The sequence below is a fragment of the Hordeum vulgare genome, chromosome 3H, assembly GCF_904849725.1.
Source record: "Hordeum vulgare subsp. vulgare chromosome 3H, MorexV3_pseudomolecules_assembly, whole genome shotgun sequence".
Taxonomy (NCBI): domain Eukaryota; kingdom Viridiplantae; phylum Streptophyta; class Magnoliopsida; order Poales; family Poaceae; genus Hordeum; species Hordeum vulgare.
Window position 1 is genome coordinate 20,170,382 of NC_058520.1, and position 18,638 is coordinate 20,189,019.

General features: G+C 45.0%; 2 protein-coding genes across 3 annotated transcripts; both read right to left on the minus strand.

The window, feature by feature from the left end:
* Nucleotides 1-5,220: 5,220 nt before the first annotated feature.
* Nucleotides 5,221-8,317, minus strand: LOC123441389 (uncharacterized protein At2g39795, mitochondrial-like). The gene is made up of 2 exons (XM_045117848.1): nt 8,027-8,317; nt 5,221-6,153 (listed from the first exon to the last, which is right to left on the minus strand). Exons 1-2 carry the CDS (start codon nt 8,315-8,317, stop codon nt 5,764-5,766), a joined length of 681 nt encoding a protein of 226 aa, XP_044973783.1. The 3' UTR covers nt 5,221-5,763.
* Nucleotides 8,318-10,824: 2,507 nt separating this feature from the next.
* On the minus strand, nt 10,825-14,219 carry LOC123442636. Of its 2 annotated transcripts, none has more exons than XM_045118740.1 (3): nt 13,526-14,215; nt 12,212-12,549; nt 10,825-12,120 (listed from the first exon to the last, which is right to left on the minus strand). In XM_045118740.1, exons 1-3 carry the CDS (start codon nt 14,150-14,152, stop codon nt 11,964-11,966), a joined length of 1,122 nt encoding a protein of 373 aa, XP_044974675.1. In that variant the 5' UTR covers nt 14,153-14,215; the 3' UTR covers nt 10,825-11,963. The 2 variants fall into 2 exon arrangements, with proteins under 2 accessions (XP_044974675.1, XP_044974676.1); XM_045118741.1 differs by having other exon boundaries at nt 11,882-12,116; nt 13,526-14,219.
* Nucleotides 14,220-18,638: the final 4,419 nt, after the last annotated feature.

The window sequence follows — 18,638 nt, forward strand, 5'->3', positions numbered from 1 at the left end:
ATCGGCGTTAAGCGCATGAAGAAGCTCCATACTGATGGACTGCTAGAGTCTCTTGACTTTGAATCATTTGACACATGCGAACCGTGCCTCATGGGCAAGATGACTAAGACTCCATTCTCAGCAATAATGGAGAGAGCCTCCGACTTATTGGAAATAATACATACTGATGTGTGTGGCCCAATGAACGTTGAAGCTCGCGGTGGTTATCGTTATGTTCTCACTCTCACCGATGATTTGCGTAGGTATGGGTATATCTACTTGATGAAGCACAAATCTGAGACGTTTGAAAAGTTCAAGGAATTTCAGAGTGAGGTTGAGAATCAACGTGACAGAAAAATAAAATGTCTACGATCTGATCGTGGAGGAGAATATTTGAGTCACGAGTTTGGCACACACCTAAGAAAGTGTGGAATCGTTTCACAACTAACGCCGCCTGGCACACCGCAACGCAACGGAGTGTCTGAACGTCGTAATCGCGCCTTATTAGATATGGTACGATCTATGATGTCTCTCACCGACTTACCGCTATCATTTTGGGGATACGCATTAGAAACTGCAGCATTCACTTTAAATAGGGCACCGTCTAAATCCGTTGAGACGACACCGTATGAACTGTGGTTTGGCAAGAAACCTAAGTTGTCGTTTCTTAAAGTTTGGGGCTGCGATGCTTATGTGAAGAAACTTCAACCAGAAAAGCTCAAACCCAAATCGGAGAAATGCGTATTCATAGGATACCCTAAGGAAACTATTGGGTATACCTTCTATCTTAGATCCGAAGGTAAAACCTTTGTTGCCAAGAACGGATCCTTTCTAGAGAAAGAGTTTCTCTCGAAAGAAGTAAGTGGGAGGAAGGTAGAACTTGATGAGGTAATTACACCCCCTCTCGAACAGGAAAGTAGCGCAATACAAGAAGTTGTTCCTGTGGTGCCTACACCAACTGAAGAGGAAGTTAATGATGATGATCATGAAGCTTCGGATCAAGTTACTACTGAACCACGAAGGTCCACAAGGGTACGCTCCGCACCAGAGTGGTACGGCAACCCTGTGATGGAAATCATGTTGTTAGACAACGGTGAACCTTCGAACTATGAAGAAGCGATGGCGGGCCCGGATTCCAACAAATGGCTTGAGGCCATGAAATCCGAGATAGGATCCATGTATGAGAACAAAGTATGGACTTTGGTGGACTTGCCCGATGACCGGCGAGCCATTGAAAATAAATGGATCTTCAAGAAGAAGACTGATGCAAACGGTAATGTAACCGTTTACAAAGCTCGACTTGTCGCAAAGGGTTTTCGACAAATTCAAGGAGTTGACTACGAAGAGACTTTCTCTCCCGTAGCGAAGCTGAAATCAGTCCGAATCATGTTAGCAATTGCCGCCTTTTATGATTATGAAATTTGGCAAATGGACGTCAAAACAGCATTCCTTAACGGGAATCTTAAGGAAGAGTTGTATATGATGCAACCAGAAGGTTTTGTCGATCCTAAAGGTGCTAACAAAGTATGCAAGCTCCAGCGCTCCATCTATGGGCTGGTGCAAGCATCTCGGAGTTGGAACATTCACTTTAATGAGGTGATTAAAGCGTTTGGGTTCATACAGGTTTACGGAGAAGCCTGTCTGTACAAGAAAGTGAGTGGGAGCTCTGTAGCTTTCCTCGTACTATATGTGGATGACATATTATTGATGGGGAATGATATAGAGATGTTGGAGAGCATAAAGGCCTATTTGAATAAGAGTTTTTCAATGAAGGACCTTGGAGAAGCTGCATACATATTAGGCATCAAGATCTATAGAGATAGATCGAGACGCCTCATAGGTCTTTCGCAAAGTACATACCTTGACAAGATATTGAAGAAATTCAATATGGAAAACTCAAAGAAAGGGTTCCTGATCATGGACATTAGATGTCATTGATAACGGGATCACATCATTGGGAGAATGATGTGCTGGACAAGACCCAATCCTAAGCCTAGCACTAGATCGTATTGTTCGTATGCTAATGCTTTTCTAATGTCAAGTATCTTTTCCTTCGACCGTGAGATTGTGCAACTCCCGGATACCGTAGGAGTGCTTTGGGTGTATCAAACGTCACAACGTAACTGGGTGACTATAAAGGTGCAGTACGGGTACCTCCGAAAGTGTCTGTTGGGTTGGCACGAATCGAGATCGGGATTTGTCACTCCGTGTGACGGAGAGGTATCTCTGGGCCCACTCGGTAGAACATCATCATGAGCTCAATGTGACTAAGGAGTTAGTCACACGATGACGTGCTACGGAACGAGTAAAGAGACTTACCAGCAACGAGATTGAACAAGGTATAGGTATACCGACGATCGAATCTCGGGCAAGTTCTATACCGACAGACAAAGGGAATCATATACGGGATTGATTGAATCCTTGACATCGTGGTTCATCCGATGAGATCATCGTGGAGCTAGTGGGAGCCACCATGGGTATCCAGACCCCGCTGATGGTTATTGGCCAGAGAGGTGTCTCGGTCATGTCTGTCTGTCTCCCGAACCCGTAGGGTCTACACACTTAAGGTTCGATGACGCTAGGGTTATAGGGAATTGTTATACGAGATTACCGAAAGTTGTTCGGAGTCCCGGATGAGATCCCGGACGTCACGAGGAGCTCCGGAATGGTCCGGAGGTAAAGATTGATATATAGGACGGATGGTTTCGGACACCGGAAGTGTTTCGGGCATCACCGGTAACGTACCGGGACCACCGGGACCACCGGAGGTGGTCCCGGGGGACCACCGAAGGGGGGCTGCGACCCCAAGAGGTAAGATGGGCTAAGTGGGACTGGGAACCAGCCCCTAGTTGGGCTGGTGCGCCTCCCCACTCAGCCCATGGCGCAGGGGAAAGAAAAAGAGGGGGGGAACCCTAACTTAGGTGGGCCTTAGGCCCACCAGAGGGGTGCGCCACCCCTCCCCCTTGCCCTGGCCGCCACCCCTTCCCCATCTGAGGGCTGCCGCACCCCTTAGGGGTGGGAACCCTAAGGGCTGCGCCCCCTCCCTCTCCCCCTATATATAGATGAGGTTCGGGGCTGTTTGAGACACGGTTTAATCTCTCTCTCTCGGCGCAGCCCTGTTCCTCTCCCTCCTCCCCTCTGCCGGCGCTTGGCGAAGCCCTGCCGGGAGACCTCGTCTCTCCACCAACACCACGCCGTCGTGTTTCTGGTCTTCTTCCCCAACCTCTCCCCCCTCCTTGCTGGATCAAGGTGCGGGAGACGTCACCGGGCTGCACGTGTGTTGAACGCGGAGGTGCCGTTGTTCGGCACTAGATCGGAATCGCTGCGAGTACGACTCCATCAACCGCGTTCTAGCAAACGCTTCCGCTTAGCGATCTTCAAAGGTACGAAGATGCTCTTACCCCTCTCTCGTTGCTGGTCTCTCCATAGGAAGATCTGAATAAGCGTAGGAAAATTTTGAATTTATGCTACGTTACCCAACACCTCGCTCCTGGCCCACAACCATTAGTCCCGGTTATATATACCCCCTGTCTGGGACCAAATGTTGAACTTTAGTCTCGGTTCCAGCTATAAACCGGGACCAATGGTTGGCCTATATATACCCAGTGCCCGTGAGCAAAGCAGTGCACTGCTCTGTTTTTTTGGCCGGTCGTGGAAGAGCTTTGTGGTGCTCTAGCTCACCTCCTATGCACATGAGGTGTTCGATGAAATGTCCGAGCCACACTTAAGCTTTCTCCTTCCGAATCTCCTTGTCCAAGCTCCATTTTCCTCAAGTTTTGTGTAGCTTTGGCGGTCCGTCCTGTCCCGTCCCCGTCCTCACCGCCGTCGATCGCCCGCGCCCATCTCGGCGCCGGCACCACCGTGGTTAGTCTCTTCTTCTTATCTTCTTTCTGAAAGAAAAAAGTTCTTACTTGTATGATTTAGATAGATACTTATGTAATTTTCTTACTTTTATTATTGTTTGTTATTATATAGTGCGATGGTTTTGGTATCCGCCTTCGTCGGCCCTCGTCCTGTCTATGATTCGGATGTGGTATATATTATCTTTTATCACTATTTGTTTTATTTTATGTTTATGAGAATTATGCCGACCAAGTTAACGTGACATAGATTTTTTAATCTAGAAGGTATGTGAACTGGAAATTCCAACCGACATAGAAATTCTTGCCGAGAAGTTAAATTTGGTTGAAAAAGAAAATAATTACTTGAAAGAAAAATTATAAAGAGTTGAAGAGGAGAAGATGATATTTGAGTTGGATATTGCCGATGTCGTCGACGATCACAAGATCAAGATGGATGCAATGCGCTTGAAGATTAGAAAGATTAAAAAGATTAGAAAATATGTCATTCATACTGGGGCTTGGTATCATTATGTCGTTGGATCAATTGGTACCTTAGTTGCAATTATGATCGCATTTGTTGTTGCATTTAAATTTTATAGTTTTAAATTAGATCGAACGGTTGCGGGACGGTCTTCTACCATAGGAATGCGTATGAGCAATTCAAGCGGAAATTGCCGGATTCTTAGATGCAAAGGTCCTATATCCGAAGGGAGAATACTATTGTACGCCGGATGCAGTGAAATTTTAAGTGTAAAAGATATGCATATGTGCATGTAACTCGTGTCTACATTTTATAATATGTTCGACAAAGCACGACGGATGAGATGGTGTAATATATTCGTGACGATGATGTGCAATATAATTGTTCCTTTATTGTTGTGTATGTACCATTCAATTTAGCGCAAAACAAGAATTAAAAAGTGTCAAAAAAAAAATAGCAAACAAAAAAGGGACAACAAAATAGCCCAATCGATTTAATGCAAAACCTAAACCCTAAAAAGTGCTCAAAAAAGACAGCGAAGCAATAGCCCCAGTTCATAATAAGAACCAGGACTAATACCCCCCCCCCCCCCGTCCCGCCAAATCGGGGCTACCATTAGTCCCGCTTTTATAGTCCCGTTTCTTGAACCGGGGCTAATGGCCCAAACAAACCAGGTATGAAGCCTCATTTTCTACTAATGTTTTCTTAGAAATGTGTACTTAACCCGTTCGAAAAACAGAGTAAAATACACGGTCAGTATAGAAAGTTGTCGCGAGAAGTTCAGTTTAATACATCAACTCAGCAGTCGCGAGAAGTTCAGCCTAGCAAGGATTAAACTGCATACTTGCAAAGTTATCAAGAAAAAAACCTGCAAACTTGCAATGTGATACAAAATCCTGCCGAAACAGAATCAGACCATTTTATGCTACTTAACGCTCACTTGAACAATTAATATATATCGTTACAAAGTCGATGCATGAAGCTGAACTTCCGCTGACAAGTTTTACTCTACAAAATAAGGCCAAAAAAAAATCAACTTATACAGTTAACAAAAAGGACCCTGGCTAGTCTAGTCTAGAGGATGAGTGTCAGAGATCTGACAAAACAGAACGAGCGAAGAAAACGATGCATCCAACCCAATGCACGGGATGGATCAAGACGCACATAGTGTTAATCTTTCTTGACGAAATTCCACAGCTTCATCAGCCAGAGGAGATGCCTGCGCCTGTGATCGCTCTTCTCTTTCGGCGAAAGGTGGCTGTCCTCGCTCATCATGTGCTCGCGCAACAACTTCGCAGTCATGGGTGTGATCCCACGCACCTCCAGATACTGATGGAATGCCTCCTGCAGGTTCTTATCCAGCTCACTGCACGCACCAGATCAACAAAGAGAAATTAGCAAGCGGTTAATCCAGGAATTCAGCTATTATAATGTCCAACGTAGGCAGTTTAATCGATCTACTTACTGGAAATGAGGACCCTCTTCATCTAATAAACCCAGATCATGTTCCTTGCCCTCCGACGCAACCGCATCCTCTGCCCCTGATGACTTGTTCCGCCTCATGAACAAGGTCTCGATGACAATATTATCAGGATTAGCAGTGCAGGTGAATTCTAGGCTTGAGCCGTCAGCCTTGGATACAGTGACCCTGACAGGAATGATGTATTCTTCTGGGGAGATCTCGGCTTCGTCTTCCTGCAGACCAACGTCACAATCCTTGTCCTGGTCGAGTTTAGGCATGGAAACCAAGACCTCAATCTGCTCGCCGTTTAGACTTCTTGTAAGAGTAATGTGGGGAATCCCATCCGTTCTGCTGATTTCGAAAGGGAAGTCCTTCGGAATCCCCTTAACCTGTTTCAAGATGAATAGAAGTATGAGACGCGGAGTTGTGGCAGCAAAATTACAAAGAGGTCAGAGCCGTGGTGGGAACTCTCCAGTCAGAGGTGCTACAACGATGGGCTCACATACACCTTTGCATCAATTTGGTGAAAAAAAATGTACGGTGTAGATGTGTGCAGAAGAGGGTTAAAAACAAAGGCCAAAACTTGCAAAACCCTAGCAACGTGCCTTCCTCTCCCCCCTCCTACCACCGTCACTCTTCTCCCCCCGTCCCTTCCTCCCTCTCCTACTCTCGCCTACCCTAAAGCCACCACATCCATCATCCTTTATCTGCATCCACAACACTTCTGATGCCTCACGTCCCACAGCACCGGCACTTCACGGGCAAAGGGAAGAGTTGGCACGTGAGAGCCTCCACGCGGCAAGATGTATTGTGAAGCATGCAAATGAGCTTTCTAGCTGTTTTTTCTTTTTGACGCTTCTCATGTGTACCCCCCCCCCCCCTTTGCCAGGCACATAAACTGTAGAGATATGTTGACACAGAAGTTTTCCTTTTCTTATCAAGTGCAGGCTACAATTACCAGACTTGTTTGCTCCCCTGTTCTATGTGCACAGAGAAGGTATTCATACTAATAATTATTCCCATCATGTGCATTCTAGTATCCCAGTGTTGCTTTCTTCAAACCTACATGAATCTCAATTGATCCTGGAGCTGTTCGTTGGTAAAGAATACCCAGTGAAACTAATCAGTTTGCTATCTGAATAATGTCTATCTGTTAAACTCCTCATTGACTGTTAGCTTCATCAGTTCTGTTTCCTTGGATGTTTTCCAAAAACAGATGTGCGGAAAGATTTCTGTCAGGAGACCGGATTTCACATAAATATGATTTATGCTACTTTTACAGTTTCGTTAAATGTCGTTCGTCAGTATTAGCTTAAAAGAAACTCCGGATATCAAACTACATAATGCAATGATGGTGATATTTCCTTTTTAATCAAGGGTCCTTAAGAAGTTTCATAAAGATCAAATGCTAAAACACTACACATTAGAAGAAAATTTAAATCTCTGCTTGATCGAATGTCCCACGAGTTCTATTTAATTATCGGAGTGGTTTCTCAAGCCCTACATATATCTGGTCAAACTTAGAAATAGTTGACCTTTTAATTGGGTGTATACGCTATCTATTTAGGGACAGAGTGAGTAGATTTTAGATTGATCTTGCTGATATGCTCCAGCACATACAAACTGATGCATGAACATACTACATTAACATGGTCTAGACGGTTGCATCGTCTTTAAATAGTTTGCTCAATGTAAAAGGCCCAATTGCTGACCTGTTCAATGCACTTAGAATGAGATTTAATTAAATCTACCCACAATCTAAGTGGTTGAGATTATATCTACCTATCAATGCCAAGGAACGTATCCTACCCAAAGAATAAAATCGCGGGCGAAAGTGCCGCTATCGCCACGCAATCGCCGCTCGGGAGGCTCCCGGCCACGCGACTCCTACCCCAAGTTGCAAAATTTCTGATCATCCACCTGCCTCACTTGCTGAATACTAATAAATATCAATATCATGACTAACACTGCTAGTGCCAGGCTACCTAGTTAGAGTAAGAGCAGAAGGCGATAGACCAAAAATTGTGCAGATTTCCCTCCCAATAAATTAAGCAATTATTAGACACAGCCACTAAACTAAGGAGATGAATCTCTGGTTCTCTACACCATAATTGTGTCACAAGCGCAGATGCACCGGCACCGAAATCCATAATACCCAGAAGAAGAGGCGAATCCGATACCAGAATCGCCTACAAACTGCCCCTCCTGGTGTACGTACGTACTAGCGGATTGGGGAACATGACGGGCGGCGGACGGACGTACCAGGTCGCGGCGGCGGGACTGGATCACGGAGTTGAGGACGCCGACGATCTCGCCGTCGTGCGTGGCGGCGCGGAGGGAGTCGGCCTTGGCGCGGAGCTCGGCGGCGGAGGGGCGGGAGGATTGCTCCTTCTCGGCGCGGAGGAACTCTGAGCCTTTGCGGATGCCTCGAACGAAGGGTCTGTAATCCGTCGCCGACGAGAACCGCGCCCCGGCGGGGGTGTGGCGGAGAATTGCCGCGGCGGCGGTGGGGCGGACAAGCGCGGCGGCGCGGCGGGCGGCGAGAAGGGCCATGACGCGAAGCGACAGCAGGAACGGGTTTGTTTCGCAAAGGTGGGGGGGGGGGGGGGGGGGGGGGGGGGCAAGGGTAATAACGTGTTCGATTCTTGAGGAAAATCAAAACACATTGTATCCGATTGCGGATCCAGTTCTGATACTACTCACGAAATAGGATTTCCTGCTTTATTATATTATATAGCAAAAGGACCCGTATGTTGCAACGGAAAAAAAATACTACATATCAAAAAATGATATATAATTTGAGTATTTGTAACTACGACCGAAACAAAGATGATCTTAGCCTATAAAAATGTAGTTCAAGATTTCACAGGTTTTCTATTTTAATACGACTTGCATGTAGATTTAATATATACAAAAGAACGGTCAAGTGATCTTTAATTTCACCCCTAATCCTGATTTTGCTTAGATGTTCATCCACAATCCAAATTAGTACTGGTATGAAAGAAAGAAGGATAATGCATTATTGATTAAGATTGCTTCATAGATAATATTTTTAAAATTGTTAACAGGTAAAATAACATCATATTTCACATATTTTTTTAGTCAAAACCCATATATAACATGTTAAATTTAAAGTTACGGTTTAGAAGATATGAGTATTTTAAAAAACATTTAATATGTACTGCGGGTTTAATGTCAAAAACATCAAGGAGTTTTTCATAAAATAGCATGACGGATTAAAAATATTTTTTTATTATTATTAGGTATAGATATAAAACACTGACCATCAATCATACGATAATTACTGAAACAAACAGCACATCAAGTCCAAATAAAAAAATGCCAACAACGTTAGCTCGGTAAGCACAGATGAACCGTTAACGCTGCGCTCTCCGTCTTTATCCCACCACTCGCCATGGCTCAGGACCACCGCGTACCTAAACAACACCTTCAAGAAGGAATGTGACGCCAATGACGCTACTGTCCGGACATGACGTAGGATTTCCCTCGACACGCGACGTGGAACAAAGGATGGGAGGCACCGACGCCCTTCACGAAGGAAAGATGGCACCAGCAGGCATCACCGCGTCGAAGCCGGATGAACCAACTGGGATTTCTCCCGCACCCCATGCACCGCCACCCGATCCGAAGCCATACAACCATCTTGCCACACCACGGTCTTAGACCCATCCACGCCGCCTTGTTGCGAACACCACCACGACGAGGTCAGGAGATAATTGGCTGCCGCTTCTATCGACCGCTGGGAGCTAACATGCACTGCCGCCATGAGATATCCTCGCGAGTCGAAGATGGCAGTAACGGTGGTCGGGCGCGGAGCGTAACACAGGTGGCGGCGATGCACGGGGCGTGGCGCAAGGAGGCGGTCGGGGGCGGCTCGGTGGTCACGTCCTGCAGCGCGGTGGCCGCATCCAACACCATCAGCAGCAACACCGTAGACCTCCCATTGGGGGGCACCTCGATCTAGACGCAACGATTTGTCGAAGGCATGGGCTTGCTCAGGCGTCAATAACTGGAGGAGCCGCTCACGACGGCCACCATCCGAAGCAAACCAAGGAACAAAGACAGAAATGCAAGCATTTTTCTTCTCACCTTTTGCATATTCTTATCTCAAAATCGCTCAGATGTAGAATGTGTTGATGATGTGTTAGAATAAAATCGAAAGACAACAAGAGAGAAAGCAAATGATCCAAGTGTCTCAAACTTTACTGATGATCTCATTTATATACATGGACAAGGGACGCCGTTTGCAGCGTGCGGGACATCCGCTAGCAGTTACCAAGTTTAAAACCGTCACACGTCGCTTCCCTTAAACATGGATTATTAATAGGATTAATTAAATCCTAACAGTTAAACATGGATTATTAATAGGATTAATTAAATCCTAACAGGTGCGGCCGAGTCCAAATTTTCTAATCACCTCCAGATTGAGCAGTTTCGATTTTCTCAAACGATGTATCAGAAAGCGTTGTTAAAAAAAATGTTGGCAGCGAAACAAACACTAGATATGGCTTTGCAAACCGATGTAATCAGAAGCCGCGCGTTTTTCATGGGCACAACGTTTTTGTATCGATTTCCCATCTCCAGGATTCACTTAAGTCACCCAAGGTGTATCATATTTCCTCTCAAATTCATTACAAATCTTATAATTCATGCAGAATAGCGACTCCAGGAAAGAATTGCACTAGAATAAAGAATCGTCCAAAGCACACCCTCTCAAATTCGTTACAAAATCATAAGATTCGTGCAGAACAGCCCCTCCAGAAAAGAAGTGCACATTTTATAGTAGAATAAAAATCATCAAATTATGAGATTTGACCCCCGAAAAACATGCCTGATTTGGTGACGAAATGTATAAACCCCTTATTTTGCATTGGTTCTTTAAAACTGGCACAAGTATACCACATAATTGCATTATAATAATACACGGTTTTGTACCGGTTCTCTCATGGATTGTGAAACACAAAGTTAAGCAGAAGAACAAATATGAGCAAGCTGCACTGTTCCAATGCTTAATTTGCGCAAAATTTAAGAACAATCCATTAGAACAAAAACATAACTATCAGGATAAAGAGCTTGCAAAATACAGAATGCTGTCAATTAGAATCAGATAACATAGCAGAATGTGAAAGAAATCACACTAGAATATCATTTATTCATACAAGAGAAAGAGAGAAAAGAAAAAGCTTGAGTAGAAGGAGCACAACTGTTGGCCCTACCGAGCCAAAGAGAGAGCTACAGAGCTGATCCCTGGGGACTCGGCAGCCTGAAGAATTTGTTGCCCAAGAGACCTAGAGAAATGAAAAGATTCTTCTTGCTTCACCTGCCCTGCAAAAACATCTCCTCTCTCGGGCCCAAATCACCATCAGTATTTTTTTTCACAAGACAACATGCACGAAGTGTGGCTGTAATCCTGTTCTTTTTCAATTGAACATAAAAAAAGAAGAAGGGAAGATGCTACTATCTATGAAAAGGGAAATGCAAAACCATGCATGCATAATTAGACCATGTCAAAACAACCAAGCAACTTGTCGACAAAGGAATTACATCTGGGTGGTGTACACAGACACTACTTAGCTTCGGCAACCACAACAGGAAGTCTGATGCAATGCAAGAGCACAACTTTGATCACCATCAGTACGTGATATAACCCTACAACCCTCTAACGGTAGAGGTTATTAAGGACATGAGCTACTATGTATTCTGATTAATGTTCTTAGCCCATGTCAATGTGACGCACTGCACATAATACTTACTTCTGACCTACATTGCTGCTACTGATGTATCTGTCACTAAGTGTCCCCCGAATCATTCTTTACATCAATCCCAAAACAGAGGCCCTATATCCCAAAACAGAGGCACTATATTGCAAGGGACCCACCCAACTAATAGACCAGATTATCAATTACTCAATGATACTACTTAATTTGCTCATTATCTCATCTACTACCCTAGTCAAACTCCATCATGCAGTGACACCAAACATGCAATCAAGCAGTAACTTATCATACTCCTGACTCCTGAGACAAACTTACTAATTCAAAAACCAATAACTAGTCAACACAAGCCAAAAAAACGAAAACAACAAGTACTAGGAGGTACAGCTACAAAACTGGCATGCTAACACGACATAACTTATCCAAGAGTTAATGCTTCACATGTTTGCACATGACGATCCTGTTCACTTTGATGGCCTGACAAACTCCTTAAGCTTACCCAACCAAAATATCCTGTCAACGACACCCTTGTTCCTCATGAGTTGGTCCAGGAAGATAGAGTTCATGAAAGAAACACCACGCAGCTCCAGGTATTTCTGCGACAGCATCTGCAGTGACTGGCTGTACCAAACAGCAAGCAAATGGTCATAAGATAACAGCCCATGCTATGGATTCAAATAACAAAGTTGAGTATTTGAGTTAAATTTATTACATTGATTCCGGGCCCTCAAAAGATAGCGTATACTCCTCTTGCTCATCTTCCCCTGCGGTCAACCTCATGTACAACGTGTTTACCCCTATCTCACTTGGATAGGCAGTGCATGTAAACATGCTCAGAGCATTACCTTTTGAGACGGTTACCGTGAGAGCAAATGTGGCCTTGGGAGAATTCTCACCCTTTTCATTCTCATTCTCTGTATCGGACATGTAATGGTCAGGCACTGAAACCAATACCTCAATCTCTTCATTGTGGAAGGTCCTGGTAAAGGTTAGGCCAGCACATCCCTTCTCACACATCTTGAAAGGGAAGTCTGTCAGAATGACATCAACCTGTTTGCACAAAAACGGTTAACGCTTCTTTGAATAAACAAAACCACATGATAACTTTGGACATCAGTACATGCTTATCACAATCTTACAGATCTATTCCCTAACATGTGAAACCATATGATAACTTTGGACGTCAGTACATGCTTATCACAATCTTACAAGTCTATTCCCTAAGATGTGGAACCCCATGCTCTCACAATCAGTACACACTCCATCCGAAGAAACAAACCAGCGTACGCTACTTTCGACATCAAGTACTCCCTCCGTCTGAAAATATTTGTCACCAAAATGGAAAGGAATGAATGTATCTAGAACTAAAATACTTCTAGATACATCCATTTCTATGACAAGTAATTCCAGACGGAGGGAGTAATATACACTCCATAAAATTAAGCAGTATATACCGTCTAAAATCGCAGCATATATTGTTAAATGAAATCAGTCAACAGTCAACACCTTCAAATAAAGCAGTATATATACTACATATAAAACAAAACTCTCACATTCCTCTAATCTCCTAATCCAAGCAGATTTGGAGAGTCGATCTAGCAAAGCTGGGCGACGTCAAAGTGTAGAGAGATGGGGATACCTTATTATTTGGTTTTGGGCATTAAAGCATTTTTACATGCGGCCTTAACGGATTTTTCCCAATTGATGACCAACCACACCCGATTCGATCTCCAGAAATATACTTGGTGTCATGTGGAGCTTGGTACAAGTTCTTGTAGCCCATTCTTTCTACTCCCTCCGTCCCAAAATAAGTGTTGCATATTTAGTAACTAGTACAAATTTTGTATTAGATCAATGCCGCTTATTTTGGGACGGAGGGAGTAGCATTTAAACTTTGTTGATGATTAAAAGCATTTGCATAGCCTAGTTTGCTTGGTCGGTATACACTCTATTTAGATGCAAATTTGCATACGACCTGTAACGAAGAAGTTTGTATCCAGCTTATCATGCTTCTACTTCATATTACCTTACGGTGGTCATCAGACTTCAGGGCAGATTCGAGCTCAGTGTTGATAATGCGGATAAGATCTGTGTCATCACCACTGGAGTTCGGTGACGGGTAATCACTTGACAGGGCAACGAGGGCGGCGCGGAAAGCGGCTTCAGCAGCACCAATGGACAACGCTGACGCGCGGAAGTGACAAATCGCATTATCGCCAGGCGTCTCGGAAGCGCGCAGCATGTATGCGGCTGCGTCGAAGTAGTTGGACGCGGCCTCCCGGAGGTTGTTGGAGGTCGCGCCGCGTAGCATGCTTGATGCCCGCAGCACAGACGACGAGCCCTCGATCAGGTCAGACGTAGCAGCGCGGACGGCGAGGTTGATCCCCTCCCGGGAGGCGCCCGAGGCGGAGGCGCGGGCGAGCGAGGGGGCGGCGAGCTCGTAGAAGTACTGCGCCGCGCGGATCTCGGCCTCGGCGGCGCCGATCGACGGTGTAGCGCGCGCGAAGACGTCGGACCACGCGCGGCGCGCGTGGGCGTGCGCGGCGTCCAGAGAGGCGGCGGCGTGGATGACGGACGAAGAGGGCGCGGAGGCGTGTCGGGCGCCGGAGATGAGCCCCATGGCTCCCCGGCGAGCTGCGGCGAAAAGGGACATGGCGGTGGGCGGCGGCGGAGGAGGGCTAGGGTTCCGAATCGCGGGAGCGGGAGGGGATCGAGGGGAGGGAGAGAAATGGGGAGGAGGCCCACGCGCCAGAGGCATGCAGTTATGCTGGTTCCCAGAATACGAGAATAATTAACTTACTTTCGTCTATTGACTATTGAGCCTATTTCCGTTTCACCCTGCTGGTTTTGATCGTTCGGCTTGGCCTATCCATCCCGCGCTCGAACCCTTGCCTGTAATTAGTAGTTCTCAGCAACAACAAGTAACTACGATTTGTGTATTCAACCCATAGTCCCTTTTTAAATGAATAAACGTTTCGTTTTAAAATTTTGCGTTAGAAACCCTGCAGTTTTTTGTATTCACCTCACGTTCGTCCTCCTCTGTCCAAATTGCTGTTGCTCGGTCCATCCGCCATTACACAAAAGTGCCAGTCTCGTCGGCTTCAATCCCCTTCCCGGCCCATCCGCCATCGCTACCCCGTGCTCTGCGGCGGTGCCGGAGCTTTCCTCTGCCGTCGCGCCATGGCCACCCCAGCTGATCGATCTAGCCCAAGGGAGGACGGACGGATATCAACTGTACGCATCGCCATGAATCGCCGCGACCTTCCTCTCCCTTCTTCATCCGATCCCTAACCTCTTGTCTCCATCGTTGTGTGTGAAGGTCCTCATCTTCGCCGCCCCGCGGTAGCGAGGCGGCGGCTGAGAGGCTCACCGACGACCTCATCGTTGAGATTCTCTCGCGCGTCCCGGCCAAGTCGCTCTGCCGCTTCAAGTGTGTCTCCAAGCACTGGCTCAGCCTCGCCAACGACCGCAGCTACCGCAGGAAGCTCCCCCAGACCCTGATCGACTTCTACCAAGGGATTAAATTGGTAGATTCGGCTATCACAGTATTTGCAGGCAATTGATCATCATTGTTTAATTATGTAAAGCTTTAGAGGTGAATCTAGTCAACGGATAATCGTGGTTACCAACTTGAAAGAATTCTTCGGAGATAGATAGTCATATTAAGGCCACTTCCAATGCATTGGTGCTAAGATGAGGTGCTAAGTACATTAAATAGTTTACAACTAAAGTCCCCAATGTATAAGCTTATTATAGCTAAGCCTCCTTATTTAATGCTTTTATAACTAAAGTTGTGCATGCATTGGTGCATCTCTTTCATTTAATTTTTTTACATAGGTTCACGCACTTAGCATTGTTTCTTAATGGGACACCACAATCATCTCTCTTCTATTAATTAGCTTGTCACATCAGATTTTTTTTTGCCTATGTGACAGCCTTAGCACCTGTAAAAGGTGAAGGATTGGGAGTATCCTAAGGGTAGAAAGGAGTTTCTTACCTATAGCACTAAAGTTACCTCATCTAGCATACAAAGTTACTCAAAAAAAAGTTCGTCGAAACCTATCCATATGGGATTTAGTTTTGAAGATCTCATCGTAAGAAACACAACCGTGAAAACGGATCATTATTCTGACGTCCGGTTAAAAAGTTATGACTTTTTATTTCTGTTAAAAAACTAATAAATGGTTGGTTGTCATCAGGTGCGTCCGCTACCGCGAACAGACGTTGTTTCGCTCGGTAGCCACGTCCATTATATAGAGGTAAATTCAAGGTATCTACTCTTTGTTAGATATTCCAACCGTTAGATTAGGTTTAGATGTGTCCTAGTCCTAGTAGTATTAGGAGTCTTCTACAAATAGGTTTAGGATGTTTTGGGTCGGCGGCTGTTGGTGTTGGGATATATAAGTACAGGTAGTTGTGTGAGTTTTGTAGCGAGAGTTTGTATCGTGAGTCCAGAGAAAAGAAGAAAATAAAAAAGGGAAAATTAGGGCTCGACAAGGGCCGTTGGCTACAAGATTTTGTGTGCGCGTGTTCGTTGTGGTTTGATGTGATCGGTCCCGTGGATCGAGATCCAACAATTGGTATCAGAGCCGGCGATCGCCGATAAGGTCGACGAGATGATGGATCAAAAGGCGCTGACGGTTATCTATCAAAGTATCATGGATGATGTGTTTGCCTTCATCGTTGAGAAAGAGACGTCACATGAGGCTTGGGAGGCGATAAAGACGAATCGTCTGGGTGACGATCGTATCAAGCAGGCGAGATTGCAAACCGTCAAATCTGAGTTTGATAGGCTCAAGATGAAGGACATGGAATTGATCGATGACTTTGCTCTCAGGATGACAACCATCACCAATGGGATACGAGGTCTTGGAGAAAAGTTTGATGAAACTATTGTTGTCAAGAAAATTCTTCGAGCGGTTCCATCAAAGTTTCTTCAGATTGCATCTGCTATAGAGCAGTTTGGTGATTTCAAGACGATGAGCATGGAGGAAGTCATCGGAAGGTTGAAGGTTCATGAGGAATGACTGCAAGGTTATGTCCATGATGAGCAAGATGGTGAATAACTTTTGTTGACAAGATCGCAGTGGATTGGAAGGGAGCGAGAACATGGTCGAACTAAATCCAAGGTCTAATGTTGGACCTCTCAGGACTTCAGACACTTCAGGAGGGACTGCCCCAACAGGAAGAAAGAGCCGATGAAAAGGAAGAAAGTGGCGTACCAAGCTGTGGTGAGAGATGTTGATGATGAGCCGAGGATGTTCTAAGGATGAAAAGGGTTACAAGGTTAAGTGTCATGTCTTAGTGTTTTCTTAATATGTTAGTGGAGTCTACATATTGTTGGTGAGTCCAGTTCATATCGTCTACGTGTCTCGACGAGGAGATCAATCTCAAGCATGTAGTGGGACGATGACCAGTGAAGGGGAGCCTCTTCAATGAGGACCTGTCTCTACATGGGACGGTGTGTGATCCGTTGGTATGTATTGCGTTAGGGGTGATCGATGGTGTCGCCTCGCAGTGTGACTGGGAGTCTGGATCATATGTTGAGTTGAGTCTGTAAGTCGGCAAGTTGTAATTAGGGGAGATTGTGGTGAGCAATCTGGCATGTCAGTTACACTTGTCATGGTTGAGTTGGTAAGTATATAAGTTTGGACTAGGGGAAGATTGTTAGATATTCCAAACGTTAGATTAGGTTTAAACGTGTCCTAGTCCTAGTAGTATTAGGAGTCTTCTACAAATAGGTTTAGGATGTTTTGGGTCGACGACTGGTGTTGGGATATATAAGTACAGGTAGCTGCGTGAGTTTTTCTAAAGAGCGTTTGTATCGTGAGTCAGGAGAAACGAAGATAATAAAAAAAAGGAAAATTAGGGTTCGACAAGGGCCGTTGGCTACAAGATTTTGTGTGCGCGTGTTCGTTGTGATTTGATGTGATCGATCATGTGGATCAAGTTCCAACACTCTTAGCTTAAAAGATTATTTCAATTGGACAAAAGGGTATTCCTCATACATGTATTCCTACCTGAAATAAGGACACTCATCAATCATCATAGGCAACCGGGTCATCTTCCGACGCGCCCAAAATTTCTTGTTCCTCAGCCCCTGTTAGCCACTGCCTCACAAACAAGGTCTCGATGGTGATGTCATGATGATTGGCAGTGCCTGTGAATTTAAGGCTTGATCCATCAGCCTTGGAGACAGTCACCGTGAGAGGCATGGCCATGTTGTCTTCGTATTCTTCATCCCACCTATAGCTGTTATATGAAGGATCCTCGCCATTGTCATCAGGTTTGGACAGGGAAACCAGGACCTCAATCTGCTCACCCTTTAAACTTCTTGTGAGAGTGATGCCAGTAAGCCCTATTAACCTATTGGCTCTGTTTGAAACCACTCAGATTATATAATTCAATTTTTATAATTTATTATGTCTTTAAACAAGACATATTATAATGTAGATTATAAAAATTATATAAATAGATTATTAAAAACTCATAATCTACTCTACACCAGCTAAAATCAGATTATGAATTGCTAATTATCCATTATCCTTGTAAAGTTGGAGATAATTACATTTCTACCACCGTCACCCTCCTCTTTAAAAAAAACAATGGACAGACATGTCATTATGTAATATAAAACCTGCATTACAGTTTATATAATCTAGCCTCCAAACATGTCCACCTAGATTATTTTTATAAACCAGATTATATAATCTATCTTCATAATTTAGATTATCATAATTTATTATGGTTTCAAATAGAACCTTAAGATGGAAGAAATATCCAGGATATTAATATTGTCAATTGCTCCGAAAGTTAACACGAAGCCTCCTTGTTCATGGCAGATTTAGAAGGAAGAGGCACTAGTAGAAAACGGGCCTTTGGTCTGGACCATTTAGTCCCGGAGTGCCTCTGGGTCGGGACTAAAGGTCCGGCCACGTCGCCCCAATTCTCAATGCCTCCCTCGAGGCTTTAGTCCCGGCCCGGAGCCTTTAGTCCCGGTTCGTGTCCCAAACCGGGACTAAAGGGCTACACGGCGGGCAGTGGTGGTGGCAACCGTTCGTATCCCCCTTTAGTCCCGGTTGGTGGCTCAACCCGGGACTAAAGGACTAAACACGTGGCCTGCCGTAGTGGGGCGACCG